Source organism: Corylus avellana, chromosome ca6 (assembly GCF_901000735.1).
Source record: "Corylus avellana chromosome ca6, CavTom2PMs-1.0".
In the NCBI taxonomy this organism is placed as follows: domain Eukaryota; kingdom Viridiplantae; phylum Streptophyta; class Magnoliopsida; order Fagales; family Betulaceae; genus Corylus; species Corylus avellana.
The window spans coordinates 11,641,841-11,658,325 of record NC_081546.1 but is presented as its reverse complement, the minus strand read 5'-3'; the positions used below and the strand labels follow the sequence as shown (position 1 = coordinate 11,658,325).

The 16,485-nt window shown below is 35.2% G+C and overlaps 2 protein-coding genes across 2 annotated transcripts; both read left to right on the top strand.

Annotated features, from left to right (window-relative positions):
- Positions 1-1,947: 1,947 nt before the first annotated feature.
- LOC132185182 (disease resistance protein RPM1-like) lies at positions 1,948-10,510 on the top strand. Its single transcript, XM_059598987.1, has 7 exons — positions 1,948-2,183; positions 2,271-3,429; positions 7,642-7,769; positions 7,959-8,029; positions 9,268-9,338; positions 9,422-9,485; positions 9,912-10,510. Exons 1-7 carry the CDS (start codon positions 1,948-1,950, stop codon positions 10,508-10,510), a joined length of 2,328 nt encoding a protein of 775 aa, XP_059454970.1.
- Positions 10,511-14,036: 3,526 nt separating this feature from the next.
- LOC132185181 (uncharacterized) lies at positions 14,037-15,143 on the top strand. Its single transcript, XM_059598986.1, has 3 exons — positions 14,037-14,247; positions 14,417-14,433; positions 14,616-15,143. Exons 1-3 carry the CDS (start codon positions 14,037-14,039, stop codon positions 15,141-15,143), a joined length of 756 nt encoding a protein of 251 aa, XP_059454969.1.
- The last annotated feature ends 1,342 nt before the right edge of the window (positions 15,144-16,485 follow it).

Below are 16,485 nucleotides of genomic sequence, written 5' to 3'. Positions count from 1 at the left end.
CAAAAACCTTCCCCTTGACAGTGGTTTTGACAAATCCAGAATGATGCGAACTCGAAGGTATTCTCCCCACTCGACGCCATTTTCATCCACTTCTACATCTTCCACCGTACCGACCGACGCCCCTATACGCTCTCCCATCTCCTTGCTCATGCATGCCAAAGGTAAGTTGAACATGCGCACCCAAAAGGCTACTCTTTCAAACTCCATCTGAGATGGCGGGATTGTACCGTCAAAATCCTCCAATGATACCAGGTCTCCATCAAACTTCTAGGGTTGTCCCTCCAGTATCCTGCATTTATCCCACTCGTTCTCAAACTCGAGAAGAAAGAGATTAACTCCTAAGGTTTTGAATGTGACCCTTCCAGTTGGTTGCCATGCCCTTATCAATGGAGTTTTCAAAATCTCCTTGCCCACATTTCTGTCAGCCAGCAATTTGCCGATTACACACGCTGCGCCCCTTTGCACCAACGGCTCTATCACTGATTTTGGTACATCCACCTCCACACTTTCTTCCTCAAGAAGACTCAACTTCTCCCATTGTTTCATCAGATCCTCCGCCATAATGCGTCCTCTCCACGAACAATGTCTCCCTCTATTTGCAAACGAGATGGATAGGAATCCCTATAGTTGCCTCTCACCCTTGGAAAAGGATAGAGGTTAGCCGCTTCACCTTTAGGTTTCTTGAAAGAGAACCCTTGAGAGAAGAAAAACTCTATATCCCTCTTAATAAGAACAATTATTTAAACATTAGTTCATTTTGGTTTTTATGTTTTTTAAAATTTCAAAATTGGGCCCATATATATTATGCTGCTGGGAGAGTATGCCTTAATTAGAGACGATTTGCGATTTTTGATTTATTGTGTTTGGCCGTTAGGAGAACTTCAACGAGATAATGTATTCTGTTTTTAAGTTTTGTTGGATTATGTATATAGAGATCTCTAATTGATGGTTTATAAGCAATTTGGTAGTATAAATAGTTGGTTATTGGATAAAATAGAATTCTAAGGAAATGTTTCAATTAGGTTTAATGTTAGTCCTTAGTATAAATATTCTTTGTTTTTCATTACTCTTTACTTTTGGACACTTGTATTTCTCTTTCCTAATCTACTTAGTTTTTCAAGATTTTTTGTTTTTTTTTTTGTTTTCTTCTAGCTTGATGTTTCTCTTGTATAATTTATGTTTACCTGAGTTGCGTTTTCGTTTTTTAATGATATTTTGATTTCTTATAAAATATATATATATATATATATTAGTTCTAAGCAAGCCTCGGGTCTTGCTTTGGGCTTAGGACGTGACAATTAACCCAAATTCAATTCTAATTGTGGCAGTATCATTCACTAGGTGAAGATCATATATAAAAGAAACCATGACAGAAACCATTGTGGCCCTTGTCATCAATGAGCTGGTTAAATTGATCATCCATGAATCAAAACTGCTAAAGGGTGTCCATCGGGAAGTTGTAGACATTAGAGATGAATTGGAAAGCATCTAGTGTTTACTCAAAGATGTAGAAAAAGGAGTCCTCCAAGATGGCGTCAAAATGTCGGTGAAACAAATGAGATAAGTAGCCTACCATATAGAAGATGTAATAGATGAATACGTTCTTCATGTGGCACAACGTCGTCATCATCAACAAAGTTTTATTGCTTTCCTCCATAAAATTGGCCGTTTATTGAAGAAAATAAAACCACAACACGACATAGCTACCAAGATTCAAGATATCAAATTATCAGTTCGTGAAATCAAGGAAAGAAGTGAAAGATATGGTTTCAGTTCCTTAGAGCAAGGATTAAGTAGCAGTGCAACAAATGTTACATGGCATGACCCTCGAATGGGTTCACTTTTCATTGAGGAAGGTGAAGTTGTGGGCATTGAGTCTACAAGGGATGAACTCATAAGCTGGTTGGCGGGGGAGCATTTAAACGCTCCGTGATTTCAGTGGTAGGCATGGGCGAAATTGATAAGACAACTCTTGTTAGGAAAGTATATGAGAATGAATCAGTGAAAAGACATTTTGACTACCATGTTTGGATCACAGTATCTCTGTCATACAATGTCCAAAAGATACTCATGTCCATGGCAAATCAAATCTACCACGAAGAAATAATAGTTCTAGGACAAATAGACATGACAGATGAGATTACACTAATTAGCCAGCTGAAGAAATGTTTACAACAAAAGAGGTATGTTGAGATTTTTGACGATGTATGGAAGCAAGAGTTCTAGAAAGTTGTGAAACATTCTTTACCATGCAATGACAAAGGCTATAGGATTATCATCACAACACGCAGTGATCTCATCTGTGTTTCATGTAAAGAATCTTTAATTGATATGCTACACAAGCTACAACCTCTGCCTCAAGAAAAGGCTTGGGACTTGTTTTGCAGAAAGGCATTCCAAACCGAGTTTCAGAGATTATGTCCCAGTGAGTTGATGAGACTATCAATGGAAATTGTCAAAAAATTTGAAGGCTTGCCACTTGCAATTGTTGCCATAGGTGGTCTTCTGTCAACAAAGGAGAAGGTGCCATTAGAATGCAAAAAGTTGCTTGATAGCCTCAGTTATGAGCTAGAGTGCAATCCCTACCTTACAAGTGTCACAAAAATTATCGCTCTGAGTTATCATGATCTTCCATGCTATCTAAAGTTTTGCTACTTGTACTTCGGTATTTTTCCAGATGACAACTCAAATAGTGGTGCAAGATTAGTTTGGCTATGGGTTGCTGAAGGATTTATTACAAGAAAGAAGGGAAAACCATTGGAAGATGTAGCGGAAGAATTTTTAATGGAGCTCATCCATAGAAACTTCGTTCAAGTTTCGTTTGGGGAGCTTGATTATGAGATATACAAAAGGTACATAATCCATGATCTGCTACATGAAATCATCCTATCAAAGGTTCATGAGTTGAACTTGTGTCAAGTTCTTGATGCAGATGACACAACTTCTCATGGAAAAAGTCGATGCCTTTCAATCCACGATGCTACAGAAGATGTTTTTGAGTCAAGTGAGTACTCTCGGGTTCGCTCGATTTTTCTCTTCAACATTACTGAATTGCCCAAGTCTTTCATAGTTAAATTGTTCAAAAAGTTCAAGCTTTTGAAAGTATTGGATTTTGAAGATGCTCCAATTGATTATCTTCCTCAAGAAGTGGGTAATTTATTCCACTTGAAGCACTTAAGTTTGAGCAAAACAGAAGTGAAGATACTTCCAAAGTCAGTGGGTAGGCTACATAATCTGCAGACACTAAATGTCCTAGAAACCTTAGTGTGTGAGCTTCCAGTTGAGATATTTAGGCTTTATAAGCTAAGACAGATTTTTGCTCATTCTCATGACTTTGAAATTCAAAGTAGCCTTTATTCGGAGCGAGGAGTAAAAGTACATGAAGGGGTTGGATGTTTAAATGAATTGCAAGAACTATCAATGTTTAAGGTAAATCATCATGGGGTTGGTTTATTTGAAGAGCTCGGAAAGTTGAGTCAATTGAGGCTATTGGGCATTTCAAATATGACTGTAGAATGTGGGAGGGCCATATGTACCTCCATACAAAAAATGGTCCACCTTAACATTTTGGTTGTAGGCTTAATTAGTGAAGATGAGATTATAGACTAAGAATCAATTTCTTCCCCACCTCCATTTCTAAAGCATATCTATCTAAGAGGGAGATTGAACAAGTTGCCGAACTGGATTCTCAAGCTTCAAAATCTGGTCACACTAATCTCATTTTTCTCATCATTAGAGGAATATCCACTGTCATCTGTCCAAGCTTTGCCAAATCTAATTACCCTTTCCCTCAATCATACATATGATGGGGAGCAATTGCATTTTGAAGGTGGTTTTCGAAAACTCAAGAGCCTCAAACTCAGAGAGATGAACCAATTAAAGATGGTGGAAATAGACTAGGATCACTGCCCAGTCTTGAGCAAATATAGATTAGGCCATGCCCACAAATGAAAGAGGTACCGTCTGGAATCCAGCACCTTGAAAGCCTAAAGATTACTGATGTGGTATTTTTGTGACAAAAAATATCAATTATAAAAATAACCACTCGCAATAGGACGAATCTTTGTAGGATACGGCTATAGAGAGGGTATCGAACCTCAAGGACTGCAGGAGTTTTATTATCAAAATTCGAAAGATTAAAATTAAATTAATTAAAAAGAGAATTAATTTGATTTTCTTTAAAACTAAAGTACATAAAAATAAAAGAGATTTAAAATAAGAGAGAGTATAGGATATTGACTTCACCTCTATCCCCACAACAATGATTAATCATAATTAGTCCTAGAAATTCATTTTATGCATGTTATAAATAAACAAGAAACTACCTTATTAAAGAATAAGCATAATATATCTTCGGTTGGCACAGATCGTCCACCTAACTACTAAGATGTGGTACGACCTGTCTTCCCTAAATATAAATTATCAAATTCTTTAACAGGATACATAGAATCAATGAATAAGTGTAACCCATCTTCGGTTGGCACAGACTGTCCACCTAAATTACACTAAACTAGGGTGTAGTACAATCCGTCTTCCCTAGGTATTGTCTATCAAATCCTATTGATCATATGTCAATTAAACCCATTGTACAACCATCATCCTCATAATCACAAAAAACAAGAATAATTTGAGATCAATAAAAGTAAAATACTTTCTAAGACAAGAGAAGAATTTTGCAAATATTGATTTTGGATTTTAAGAACAATTGCATTTAATAATTAAAAACATAATCAAAAGGTAGCAATTCTCATAGTTATACAATCAACATGCGCAAATTTAAAATCTAAAAATTAAATACAATCAAATCATTGTGTTTGGATAGGGTTACATCAACACCCCACGAAGGGGTTTAGGCGTTCATGATCTTCTAAGCTCCAAAAATAAATTTATGATTTCTAGCACTAGGAAGCGGTGTGTCCTTTTTCTCAATGCTTAGAGGCCTATTTATAGGGCTTAGGAGAGTCACCCTAGTAATCCTAGAAATTTCAGAGATTTAAGTCCAAGTCCAATTAGGATAAAGAAAACCTAAGTCCAAATCGGAATAGGATTCGCCCAAAATTGCGTTCTTATATTGCGTGGCGATTTTGACATTGCGTCACTCTGAATTAGGAAAATGATATTTCACAATGATTTGTAGAAATTTGAGTTATATTTCCAATGCCACTTGAACCACCTCAATCGGATATTTGAGCTGAAAGTTATGGCCAAAATACCAAGACATATGCATAATCCAAATTTGAATCAAATCCGATTTTGACTCCAATTTGAGAAATTTCGAATTAATTCTTTTCTTTATTTGATTAAAATTAACCACAATATATTGGTCCTCTTAGGGCTGTTAAGTGAGAGAAGCGTCTCGTGAGCAAGCTCGGGCTTGGCTCGCATAAGCTCGGCTCGTGCTCGACTCGAATATTAAATGAAGCGTTTCATAAACACAAATTCTAGGGCTCGGCTCATATATTTTTTATTAAGTAACAAATAACAATATATAGTCAACATTACTCATTTACTCAATAATAACAAATGTATTATATACCCTTTTTTTTTTTTTAATTCAAATAAGGGAAATTGGGGAAGGGAAAATATACCTTTGTTTTTTGTTATTTATGCACATGTGTGTATATATATTATATATATGTATATATTAATACAAACACATATAAGAAATATATATATATATATATATATATATATATATATAATAAGAAATATATGATATTATCATTAATCATTTTATCATATGATATAATCATATAGTACAACCGTACAAGTTATTGTGTCATTTAATATAAATATTATAATTAGATAGTTTATACTTTGAAAATTGGAATCGTATACGGTATATCACATAATCATTAATCATTATATAATCATATAGTATATCTGCATAAGTTATTGTGTTATTTAATCAATACATTATAATTATATATTTTACATATATGATATATCACATGATTTTAGATCTAAGATAATATCAATATTAATTGTGAGATAATATGATCATAAAATTTAAGTATGAGTGTATGACCATTAGATCATTATGAATTTATTACTTAGAGTTTGAGTATTACTATTAGATTAAATGATTAATAATTAAGTAACTAATGTGTTTCTTATAATTTATACATTATAATTACAATTTACTTTAAGTAAAAACTTAACAATTTGAATTTAAATCATATATCATGAATTGTGATAATGAAAACATAGAATATAAGTATATAAGTTATAACAATTAACATTGACTCATTACCCATATAAATTAGATAATGATACAGACTCATAAGTATACAAGTTCATACTAATACAATAATTAAGTACATAGAGAGTTAGTTCCAATGTATGTTAAACACTTATAACTTATAAGTCTATATATGTTATAAATTATAATTATACATATATTCTGATTAAATAATATAAATGTATGAGAGCAATACTTAATCATGTGATTCAATGACAATTTAAATACTTAATAATATTATTCATATATAATGATAATGGGATTTGTATAATATTAAATTAAATAATTGACATTGAATTAACAATACAAATTTATGTTATAAAATTATAACTTCATATAAATTATAATTATACATATATAATACAATTTTTTAATTCTTTTTTTAAAAAAAAAAATAAAAAAAAAAACTTTTCCTCTTATTTCTTAGTCATTTTTAAAACTATTTGTTTTTACCAATTTTTATTTACACAAACAACAAAAACGACATAGTTTTGTTAAGGCCCTAAGGGTATAAATTCATCACTTTCATTTCATTTTCATTTTCATATAACCCTAAACCTAACACAAACGCTCGTGTCTCATTGTCTATGCCGCCTTCCAGTCCTCACAAGTTGCCCGTATGTCTCTGCCGCCTTCCTCACTGGTCCTCGGTCTCCTTCACCGTCTCTCCTCGCGCTCGATGTCTTTGTCTCTGTTTAATGTTTTTGTCGCTGTGCTCGCACTCGTCCTATCTGGATTGTCACTGTCTGGATCGTCGCTAATATTTGTCTCTCTGTCTCTGTGGCCGGTCTCTGTCTCTCCTTGCTGGTTGGATTTTTTTAGTTTAATTTTACAGCAATCCAAAAATTAATGTTTGGATTTTACATGCCATGATAGGATTTTCTAATTTTAATTTTACATGCAAAGATTGGATTTTTGGATTTGTGACTCTTAAGACATTCTGGATTCTAGATTTGTTGTTGCTTTTTTTTTTTTTTTTAATTACAAAAAAATAGTCGAGCTCGAGCTCAAGCTCGAACAGGGTTCCAACCTTATCGAGCTGAGCTCGAGCAACATGCTTAGGCTCGAGCCTGAGCCGAAAATAAACGAGCCGAGCCTGGACAGCCAAAGCTCGCCCAAGCTCAGCTCATTTACACCCTTAGGTCCTCTGTTATGATTGGCTAAACTTAATCATATCTTCTAGGTCTTTCCAAAGTGTGCTTTTAAGCCCAAAATCAATAGAATTAAGTGCATCTTTATTTATAACCTGAAAACAATAAAAACAAAACAAAATCAAACAAATAACAACGCTAAGGAATTAACATATGCAAATTAGGGGGCTTGAATGTGCAACATTCGGCGCTTATTAATTACCGATCGACTTCTATGAAATGCAGAGAGAATTTGTGCTACATATGCAGCCTGATGGAGGCGAAGATTATTGGAAAGTCAAGAAGGTAACTACTATCCGTCCCAGGTATAGGATTAAAGGAGAAAGATATCAAATATACAAGCTCAGTAACTTGGACTTTTTGGAGTGCCTGCAAGGGTGAGTCTTGAAGGATCAAATTGCCATGTAATTTCAGTGATGAACATGGTATGCACCTCTAATTAGCCACAAGATTTCCATGTAAGTTTTGTAGTTTTGTTATATGTAATGATAAAATTCTTCACATTGTGGTTGACTTATAACAAAATTTTTCAGGGTTAATAAGAAAGTAACTACTATCTGTTTCAGGTATAGGATTAAAGAAGAGCAATATCAAAACTATAAGTTCGGTGACTCGGACTTGTTGGAGCGTCTGCAAGGTGTGTCTTAAAGGATCAAACTTTCATGTTTCAATGATGGACAAGGTATGCACCTCTAAGCCATAAGACTTCCATGAAAGTTTTCTTCTTTTGTTATATGTAATGATAAAATTCTTCACATTGTGGCTGACTTATAATCAAATTTTTCAGGGTTAATAAGACTTGCATTGGCCTGTGAATTCCAACCTAAGCTACAAGTTGAATTGTTAACACAACCTCTTTACACTTTTAACTGTGCTATTTTTTCTTGTACTTCTGTTTATTTGATATTTTAATATTTTCATCACTGTAAATAGTTTGTTACTAATCGATGTTGCAACATGGATATAGCTATTGTAATTAGACTTCGGCCAGATATTGGATCTTAATTTTATAATTAAAAGCTTAATTCTTTCAGCCATTTTGTTCTCATATATAACAATTTTGAGGGCTTTGAAACTGTGTTGTTATTGCAGTATAACATTGTTGGAGTATTTTCATAAGAGAGTAATATTACTAATATTTCTCCATAAATTGGATATATTGATCTAGAATTCGGAACTCGCACCATCCACCATCCAATTATATTATATTAGAACATAATTATATATCGTAAAACAACATTACATTATAATATAACTGCAGAGACTAAAACATTAAAACTATATTGAAATGTTTTGGAGAAAGGATTAAATGCATTGGCTAGTTAGCATTCTGAGTGGACAATGTTTAACTAAGTTGAGGAGATTGAAATGCATTCTATGGTAGAAAAGTTTTCAATCTTTCGATCTTTCTCTTTTTTCCAATTCTTCTTATATGTGCTTTAATTTGAGGAGATTGAAAAGGCATTGGTTGATATGTCTAAAATGAACTTGTGTAATTTTCGTAAAAAGAAATAGAAAACTTGTCATTGGCTGAATGAATAGGTTTGCCACTTGCCAATGAATAATTTGGAATACGATGGAAATGCAAAGCATTTATTAAAAGTTTCTTTTCTTTAGGGGCAAGTTTGGCATGAAAAAAATTAAGAATGTTGGGGGCAAGTTTTGCTGAGGGATTTATTACAAGAAAGAAGGAAAAACCATTGGAAGATGTAGCGGAAGAATTTTTATTGGAGCTCATCCACAGAAACTTGGTTCAACTTTCATTTGGGGAGCTTGATTATGAGATACACAAAAAATACAGAATCCAAGATCTCTTACATGAAATCATCCTTTCAAAGGCTCAAGAGTTGAATTTGTGTCAAGTTCTTGATGCAGATGACACAACTTCTCATGAAAAAGTCGATGCCTATCAATCCATGATGCTACAGAAAATGTTTTTGAGTCAAGTGAGTACTCACGGGTTCGTTTTATTTTTCTCTTCAACATTACTGAATTGCTCAAGTCTTTCATAGTTAAATTGTTTAAAAAGTTCAAGCTTTTGAAAGTATTGGATTTTGAAGACGCTCCTATTGATTATCTTCCTCAAGAAGTGGGTAATTTATTCCACTTGAAGCACTTAAGTTTCAAGAGAACAAAAGTGAAGATACTTCCAAAGTCGGTGAGTAGGCTACAAAACCATCAGACACTAAATGTTGTGGAAACCGTAGTGTGTGAGCTACCAACTGAGATATTTAGGCTTTATAAGCTGAGACATATCTTGGCTCATTCTCATGAGTTCGAAATTAAAAGTAGCCTTTATTCATTAAAAGGAGTAAAATTACATGAAAGTGTTGGATGTTTAAAGGACTTGCAGATGCTATCATTGATTAAGGCAAACCATCATGGGGTCAGTCTATTTAAAGAGCTCGAAAAGTTGAGTCAATTAAGGCTATTGGGCCTTTGAAATATGACGGCAGAACATGACAGGGCCTTATGTGCCACCATAAAAAACAGGGTCCACCTTAAAATTTTGATTGTAGGCTCAATAAGTGACGATGAGATTGTAAACTTAGAATCAATTTCTTCCCCACCTCCATTTCTAAAGCATATCTATCTAATAGGGCAATTGAAGAAGTTGTCGAATTGGATTCCAGAGCTTCAAAATCTGGTCACATTAATCTTATTTTCCTCATCATTAGAGAAATATCCACTATCGTGTGTCCAAACTTTGCCAAATCTAATTACCCTTTCCCTCAATCATGCATATGATGGGGAGCAATTGCATTTTGAGAAAGGCAGTTTTCAAAGGCTCAAGAGGCTCACCCTCAGAGATATGAAAAAATTAAAGATGGTGGAAATGGACAGAGGATCACTGCCCAGTCTTGAGCAACTAGAGATTGGGCCATGCCCGCTATTGAAGGAGGTACCTTCTGGAATCCAGCACCTTGAAAGCCTAAAGCTTATCGACTTCTACGAAATGCAGAGAGAATTTGTGCTACGTATGCAGCCTGATGGAGGCGAAGATTATTGGAAAGTCCATAATGTAACTACTATCTGTCTCAGGTATAGGATTAAAGGAGAACGATATCAAATATACTACCTCGTTGACATGGACTTATTGGAGCGTCTGCAAGGGTGAGTCTTGGAGAATCAAACTGCCATGTAGAATTTCAGTGATGAACAAGGTATACACCTCTAATTAGCCACAAGATTTTCATGATTTTTTTTTTAATATATATATAATGATAAAATTCTTAACAGTATGTGGCTGACTAAGAAAGTCTTACATTGGTCGCACGATGAATTCCCACCTAAGCTACATTTTGAAATGCTACCAACTCTTTTTGCTCTCTAAATTGTGTTCCTTGTTTTTTGTTCTTCTACTAATTTGATATTTTAATTTGTCCTCACTAAAAATAGTTTGATACTAATCTATGTTACGACAAGGATCTAGCAGTTGTGATTAGACTTGGGCCAACACAGATGACCTTTTATAATTAAAAGATTAATTCTTTGGGGGGACTTATTCTCATATGTAACAGTTTTGAGGACTTTGAAACCAATGTGTTATAATGGATAGTTTATTTAGTCATTGGTTGCGCACCGGAAGTCAATAGCATGTAATTAGGTAAAGGCTAAAGCAAATAGATATTCAATAATCTGCCAAATTACCTAATCCCAAATAGCGCGATCTATTTGAGACTCCCTCAAATTACCTAAACCCTATATATATATACACACAAGTATTTCAACATTGTGGGTCGTTTGGTAAGTATGTCACTTGTGCCCAATTCAACCCTAGGTAAGTCTGACCTTAATTCTGGCATTTCAAATATGATCGCAGAACGTGGGAGGGCCCTATGTGCCGCCATACAAAACATGGTCCACCTTAAAATTTTGATTGTAAGCTCAATCAGTGAAGATAAAGTTATAGACTTGCAATCAATTTCATCACCACCTCTATTTATAGAGCATCTCTCTCTAAGGGGGCGATTGGAGAAGCTGCTCGAATGGATTCCAGAGCTTCAAAATCTTGTCACAATAATCTTATTTATGTCATCATTAGAGAAAGATCCACTACCATGTGTCCAGGCTTTGTCAAACCTAATTACCCTTTCCCTCAATCATGCATATAATGGGGAGCAACTGTATTTTGAGAAAGGCGATTTTTGAAGACTCAAGAGGCTCACCCTCAAAGAGATGAAAAAAATTAAAGATGATGGAAATAGACAGGGGATCATTGCCCAGTCTTGAGGAACTAGAGATTGGGCCATGCCCGCAAATGAAGGAGGTACCCTCTGGAATCCAGCACCTTGAAAGCCTAAAGATTATGGACTTCTATGAAATGCAGAGAGAATTTGTGCTACGTATGTAGACTAATGGAGGCGAAGATTATTGGAAAGTCAAGAAGTTAACTACTATCCATCTCAGGTATAGGATTAAAGGAGAACGATATCAAATATACAAGCTTGGTAACTCAGACTTATTGGAGCGTCTGCAAGGGTCAGCCTTGGAGGATCAAACTGCCATGTAGTTTCAGTGATAAACAAGGTATACACCTCTAATTAGCAACAAGATTTCCATGAATTTTTATTTATTTTTTATTTTTATTCTCATATGTAACAGTTTTAAGGGCTTCAAAACCAATGTGTTATAATGGATAGTTTATAAGAAACTGTTACTTGTATGCCACGTTGGAGTATTTTCATAAAAGAGTTATATTTTGGATGTATTTTCCCATAAATTGGAAATATTCAAGACCTTCTAACTCGCACCATTAATTATAATAGAACAAAATTGCCTTAAAATAACATTGCATTATAGTATAACTACAAAGACTAAAATGTTAAAACAACACTGAAATGCTTTTTTTAAAAAAAGGTTGCATATTTGGCTAAATTGGCATCTTGAGTGGACAATGTTTAATCAGGGTGAGGAGCTTGAAATGCATTCTCATGTACAATAGTTTTTCCTTGTGTCTTTTGCAGTTGTTCTTCTTAGCGCTTTGTTTCAACAGCAAATCTTTCAGTTCACGGCTTGGCTTCGACAACAGATCAATGGTGTTGTAGAAAATCAGTTTCGCTAATTTCAAGAACCCATAAACAATTGCAATTTACTTTATAATTCTATGTTGTTTCATGCTATACCTGTTGAAGTACTTTACAAGTAAACACTTCATATGTAAATTAGTTCATTTTAAGCATTTTGAATTTTTTGTTTGAATCCCTAGCAAGATTTTCCTTCTCTAACAAGGACTGTAAAAACTTTGTGCAATTTTGAGCCAAAACCCAAAAGAATGAGTGATTAAATGCTGCTAATAAGAAGCACCAATATTTACAATTCACATGTCAAAGCACAATCATGGCTTCCATTGGAATAGTCATCAAACCCGAAATTAAGATAACAACAATTCAAGATCCGAAGGAAAAAAAAAAAAAAAAAGAACCAAATGAATTAAAATAAGAGCTGGGTGCTTGAAATGGGAATTTGATGGCACCTAGATACTGAATTCAATAAAGCCTTTGATAGTCTTCTTAATGATTCAGACCAACATTTTTATTCAGTCTTGCTTATTCACTTGTTCTTCGAAAATAAATGGGTTATGTGGGTTGGATTCTAAGCTAGTGACCTAGCAAAGCGGCTGGAATAAGAGGCCATTGAGGTTTTATGTTCTATTTGTTGCAAATTTTTGTTTTATTATTGAGAGGTGGTGACTTCTTTCTTTCTCTTCAAATTTGAACAATTAGTTGAAACGTCACATTAATTATTGTTAATTCTTCTCGTGTTTAACTTCTATAAGGAATGAATCATGATTATCTACACCAAGTTATATTCTTTTAATAAACGAAAAATGGTGTCGTTTTCTGGAACGATCCCTGCAATCCCGATTCTTGTTTTCCACCCCCAACATGCTTTGGATTTCATTAATAAATCCATTCCTGTAATGACTAAGTACAATTAACCTAGCCAGATAGATAGGGAGGAGCTATTACGATTACATATTGTGAGTGAGGAAGAGAGGAAATTGCCAGCCAACAAGGCCCCTGGTCTTGATGGTTATTCTGCAGAGTTTTTTAAGGCCTCTTGATCTATTGTTGGAGAGGGGGTGGTGGCAGCTATTAAGGGGTTTTTTTGCTTCTGGTATGCTTCTCATAGAAGTTAATGCTACCATTCTCACTTTGGTTCCTAAGAAGGTGAATCCATCTACTACGGGGGACTTCAAACCTATAGCTTGCTGTAGAATGATTTATAAGTGTATTACTAAGATCATTTCTAATAGGATGCTCCCCCTTTTGAGTGATCTAGTTAGATTGAATCAGTCAACCTTTATTCTGTTAAGAAGTATCACTGAAAATGTTCTGCTAGCCCAGGAACTTGTTAGAAATTATCACAAAGATAAAGGGGTTCCTCGTTGCACATTAAAAATTGATCTTATGAAGGTATATAATTCTGTTAATTGAGATTTCATGATTCAATGCCTCCATTGCTTTGGTTTCCCAGTGAAGTTCCTCAGCTAGATCAAGGAGCGTATTACATCTCCTAGGTTTTCTATATGCCTAAATGGTACTTTGGTTGGCTATTTTGAAGGAAAGAAGGGGCTGAGGCAATAGGATCCCTTATCTCCTTATTTGTTTGTTCTAGCCACAGAGGTTTTCTCTAGGATTATGGCTGATCGTACTGGCGGTGGTTCAGGTTTCAAGTTTCATCCTAAATGTTTGAAACAAAAACTTACTCATCTATGTTTTGCAGATGACCTCCTTATCTTTTGTGAAGCCAGTTTGAGGTTTATAAACACCATGCAAGATGCTTTGCTTGAATTTGAAGAGTTATCTGGTCTAAAAGCTAATCCATCAAAGAGTTCTTTCTTTTGTTATGGTATTTTAGAATGAATGAAACACTTACTGCTGGGTGAATTAAAGATGAATGAAGGTCATCTTCTAGTTAGGTATCTTAGGGTTCGCCTTATATTTGCTAGACTTTTAGCAGCAAATTCTGGAGCTTTGTTGGATAGAATTACTGGACGCATTGACTTTTGGCTTTCTAGGAATCTCTCCTATGCAGGTAGGCTCCAATTGTTGTCATATGTCCTATATAGTCTGGAAGTTTATTGGACTGGCATTTTTATTCTTCCTAAGAAGGAAGGAGGTTTGGGGCTGAAAAGATTGGAAGTTTGGAACCAAACTTCTATGCTCAGACATGTTTGGAGTCTTTTTGCTAGATCTGGCTCTTTATGGGTAGACTAGGTGAAAGAAAATTTGTTGAAAAGGAGGAGTTTCTGGAGTGTGAGTATTCCTCAAAATTGTTCCTGGAGTTGGAGGAAGATCCTAAAGTTGAGGGATATTGCTAAAAGAATCTTGAAGTTTGAGGTTGGTAATGAGGAGAATATTTTTCTTCGACTGGATTCTTGGCATCCTTCTGGAATTTTGTTTGAGGTTTTTGGGCATAGGGCTGTCTATGATGCCTATAGTAGTGTGGGGGCTAAGCTCTCTTCTGTCATTCTTGATGGAGACTGGTTTTGGAGACCAAATAGGTCTGAGGCTCTAGTTGAGATTCAAGCTAGGGTTCATGAGATAAGTTTTGGTCCTCATGATAAACCTTTATGGATTGTCTCTAGGAAAGGCACCTATGTTAGCTCAGAAACTTGGGATTTTCTTAGAGAAAAGAAGGATGAGGCTGTTTGGTGGAAATTGGTGTGGTTTCCACATGCTATTCCCAAGCATGCTTTCATTTTGTGGCTTGCTATGCAGGATAGGCCTTTTTTGAGTAAGTAGGGATATAAAGTTGAGGTTAAGTGCCTTTTTTGTCATAATCAAACTTCCAATTTGGAAATTTTGTATGCATCATTGTCAAGTAACCAATTCTCCTGTTATCTGGGATGAGGTCTTGTAGCTAGGAATCAGCGAATGGCGAAATAAGGCTCTCAAAGGTCTCCTCTACCACCTTGTTTTAGGTTCTGTAATCTACAATTTATGGCCTAAAAGGAATGAAATCAAGCACTCTGGTCAGCCTCGCTTTGAGGAGCAGATTTTGAAGAAAGTTCTTTGGGAAGTGAGAACTAGAATAATTGGGAAGGAGAAATTTCCTAGGACTAGAGAGAATTTGGCCTTAGCTTCTTTGTGAAATTTACCTGCAGATTTGCTATTGTAAGCTGTTCTGCAGTTTGTGGTGCCTGGTTTGGTTTGTGGATAGAGTTTAGTCCTATGTGAGGGTTTCTAGACCTTTGGGGAGGCATGATGGTGATGTAGTTTGGGTTTGCTTGTAGTTTTTTGCTGTCTCCATGCTATTCTGCAGTTTGGTCTTCTTTCCGGTTTTTTTTAATTGGTTTGATTAGGCCTTTGTGAGGTCATGTTTTCAGCCTGTTTAAAAGGCTTGTAATTGGTGTACTTTGTTGATTGGTTTGTTTGCTAATAAAGTCACTTATTCATTAAAAAAGAGAGAGAGAGAGAGAGAGAGAGAGAGAGAAAGAGAGGAAATTGATGAAGATGGAATTGAATTTTGTGTGGTTGATAGTTGTAGCTTAATTTTTTGAGTGGATGCATGGGTTTTTCTTGGGAACATGTTGTCTTTCATCAAGTCTTTAAGATCTAGTGACCCTAATTCTTTCATCTATAACCTCGTCTCCAGGTGATCTCTCTCTCTCTCTCTCTCAACTTTCATCAAGTCTCTATCGCGTGTCTAGGCTTTGCCTAATCTAGTTACCCTTTCCCTCAATCATGCAAATGATGGGGAGCAACTGCACTTTAATGAAGGCAATTTTTGAAAACTCTAGAGGCTTACACTCAGAGAGATGAGAAAATTAAAGATGGTAGAAATAGATAAGGGATCACTACCTAGTCTTGAGCAACTAGAGATTGGTCCATGCCCACAGATGGAGGAGGTACCCTCTAGAATCCAATACCTGAAAAGCCTAAAGATTCTCAACTTCTATGAAATGCAGGGAGAATTTGTGTTACGTATGCTGCGGTATGCAGCCAAATGGAGGAAAAGATTATTGAAAAGTCAAGAAAGTAACTACTATCTGTTTCAGTTATAGGATTAAAGGAGAACGATATCAAAAATACAAGCTCGGTGACTCAGAGTTGTTGGAGCGTTTGCAAGGGTAAGTCTTGGAGG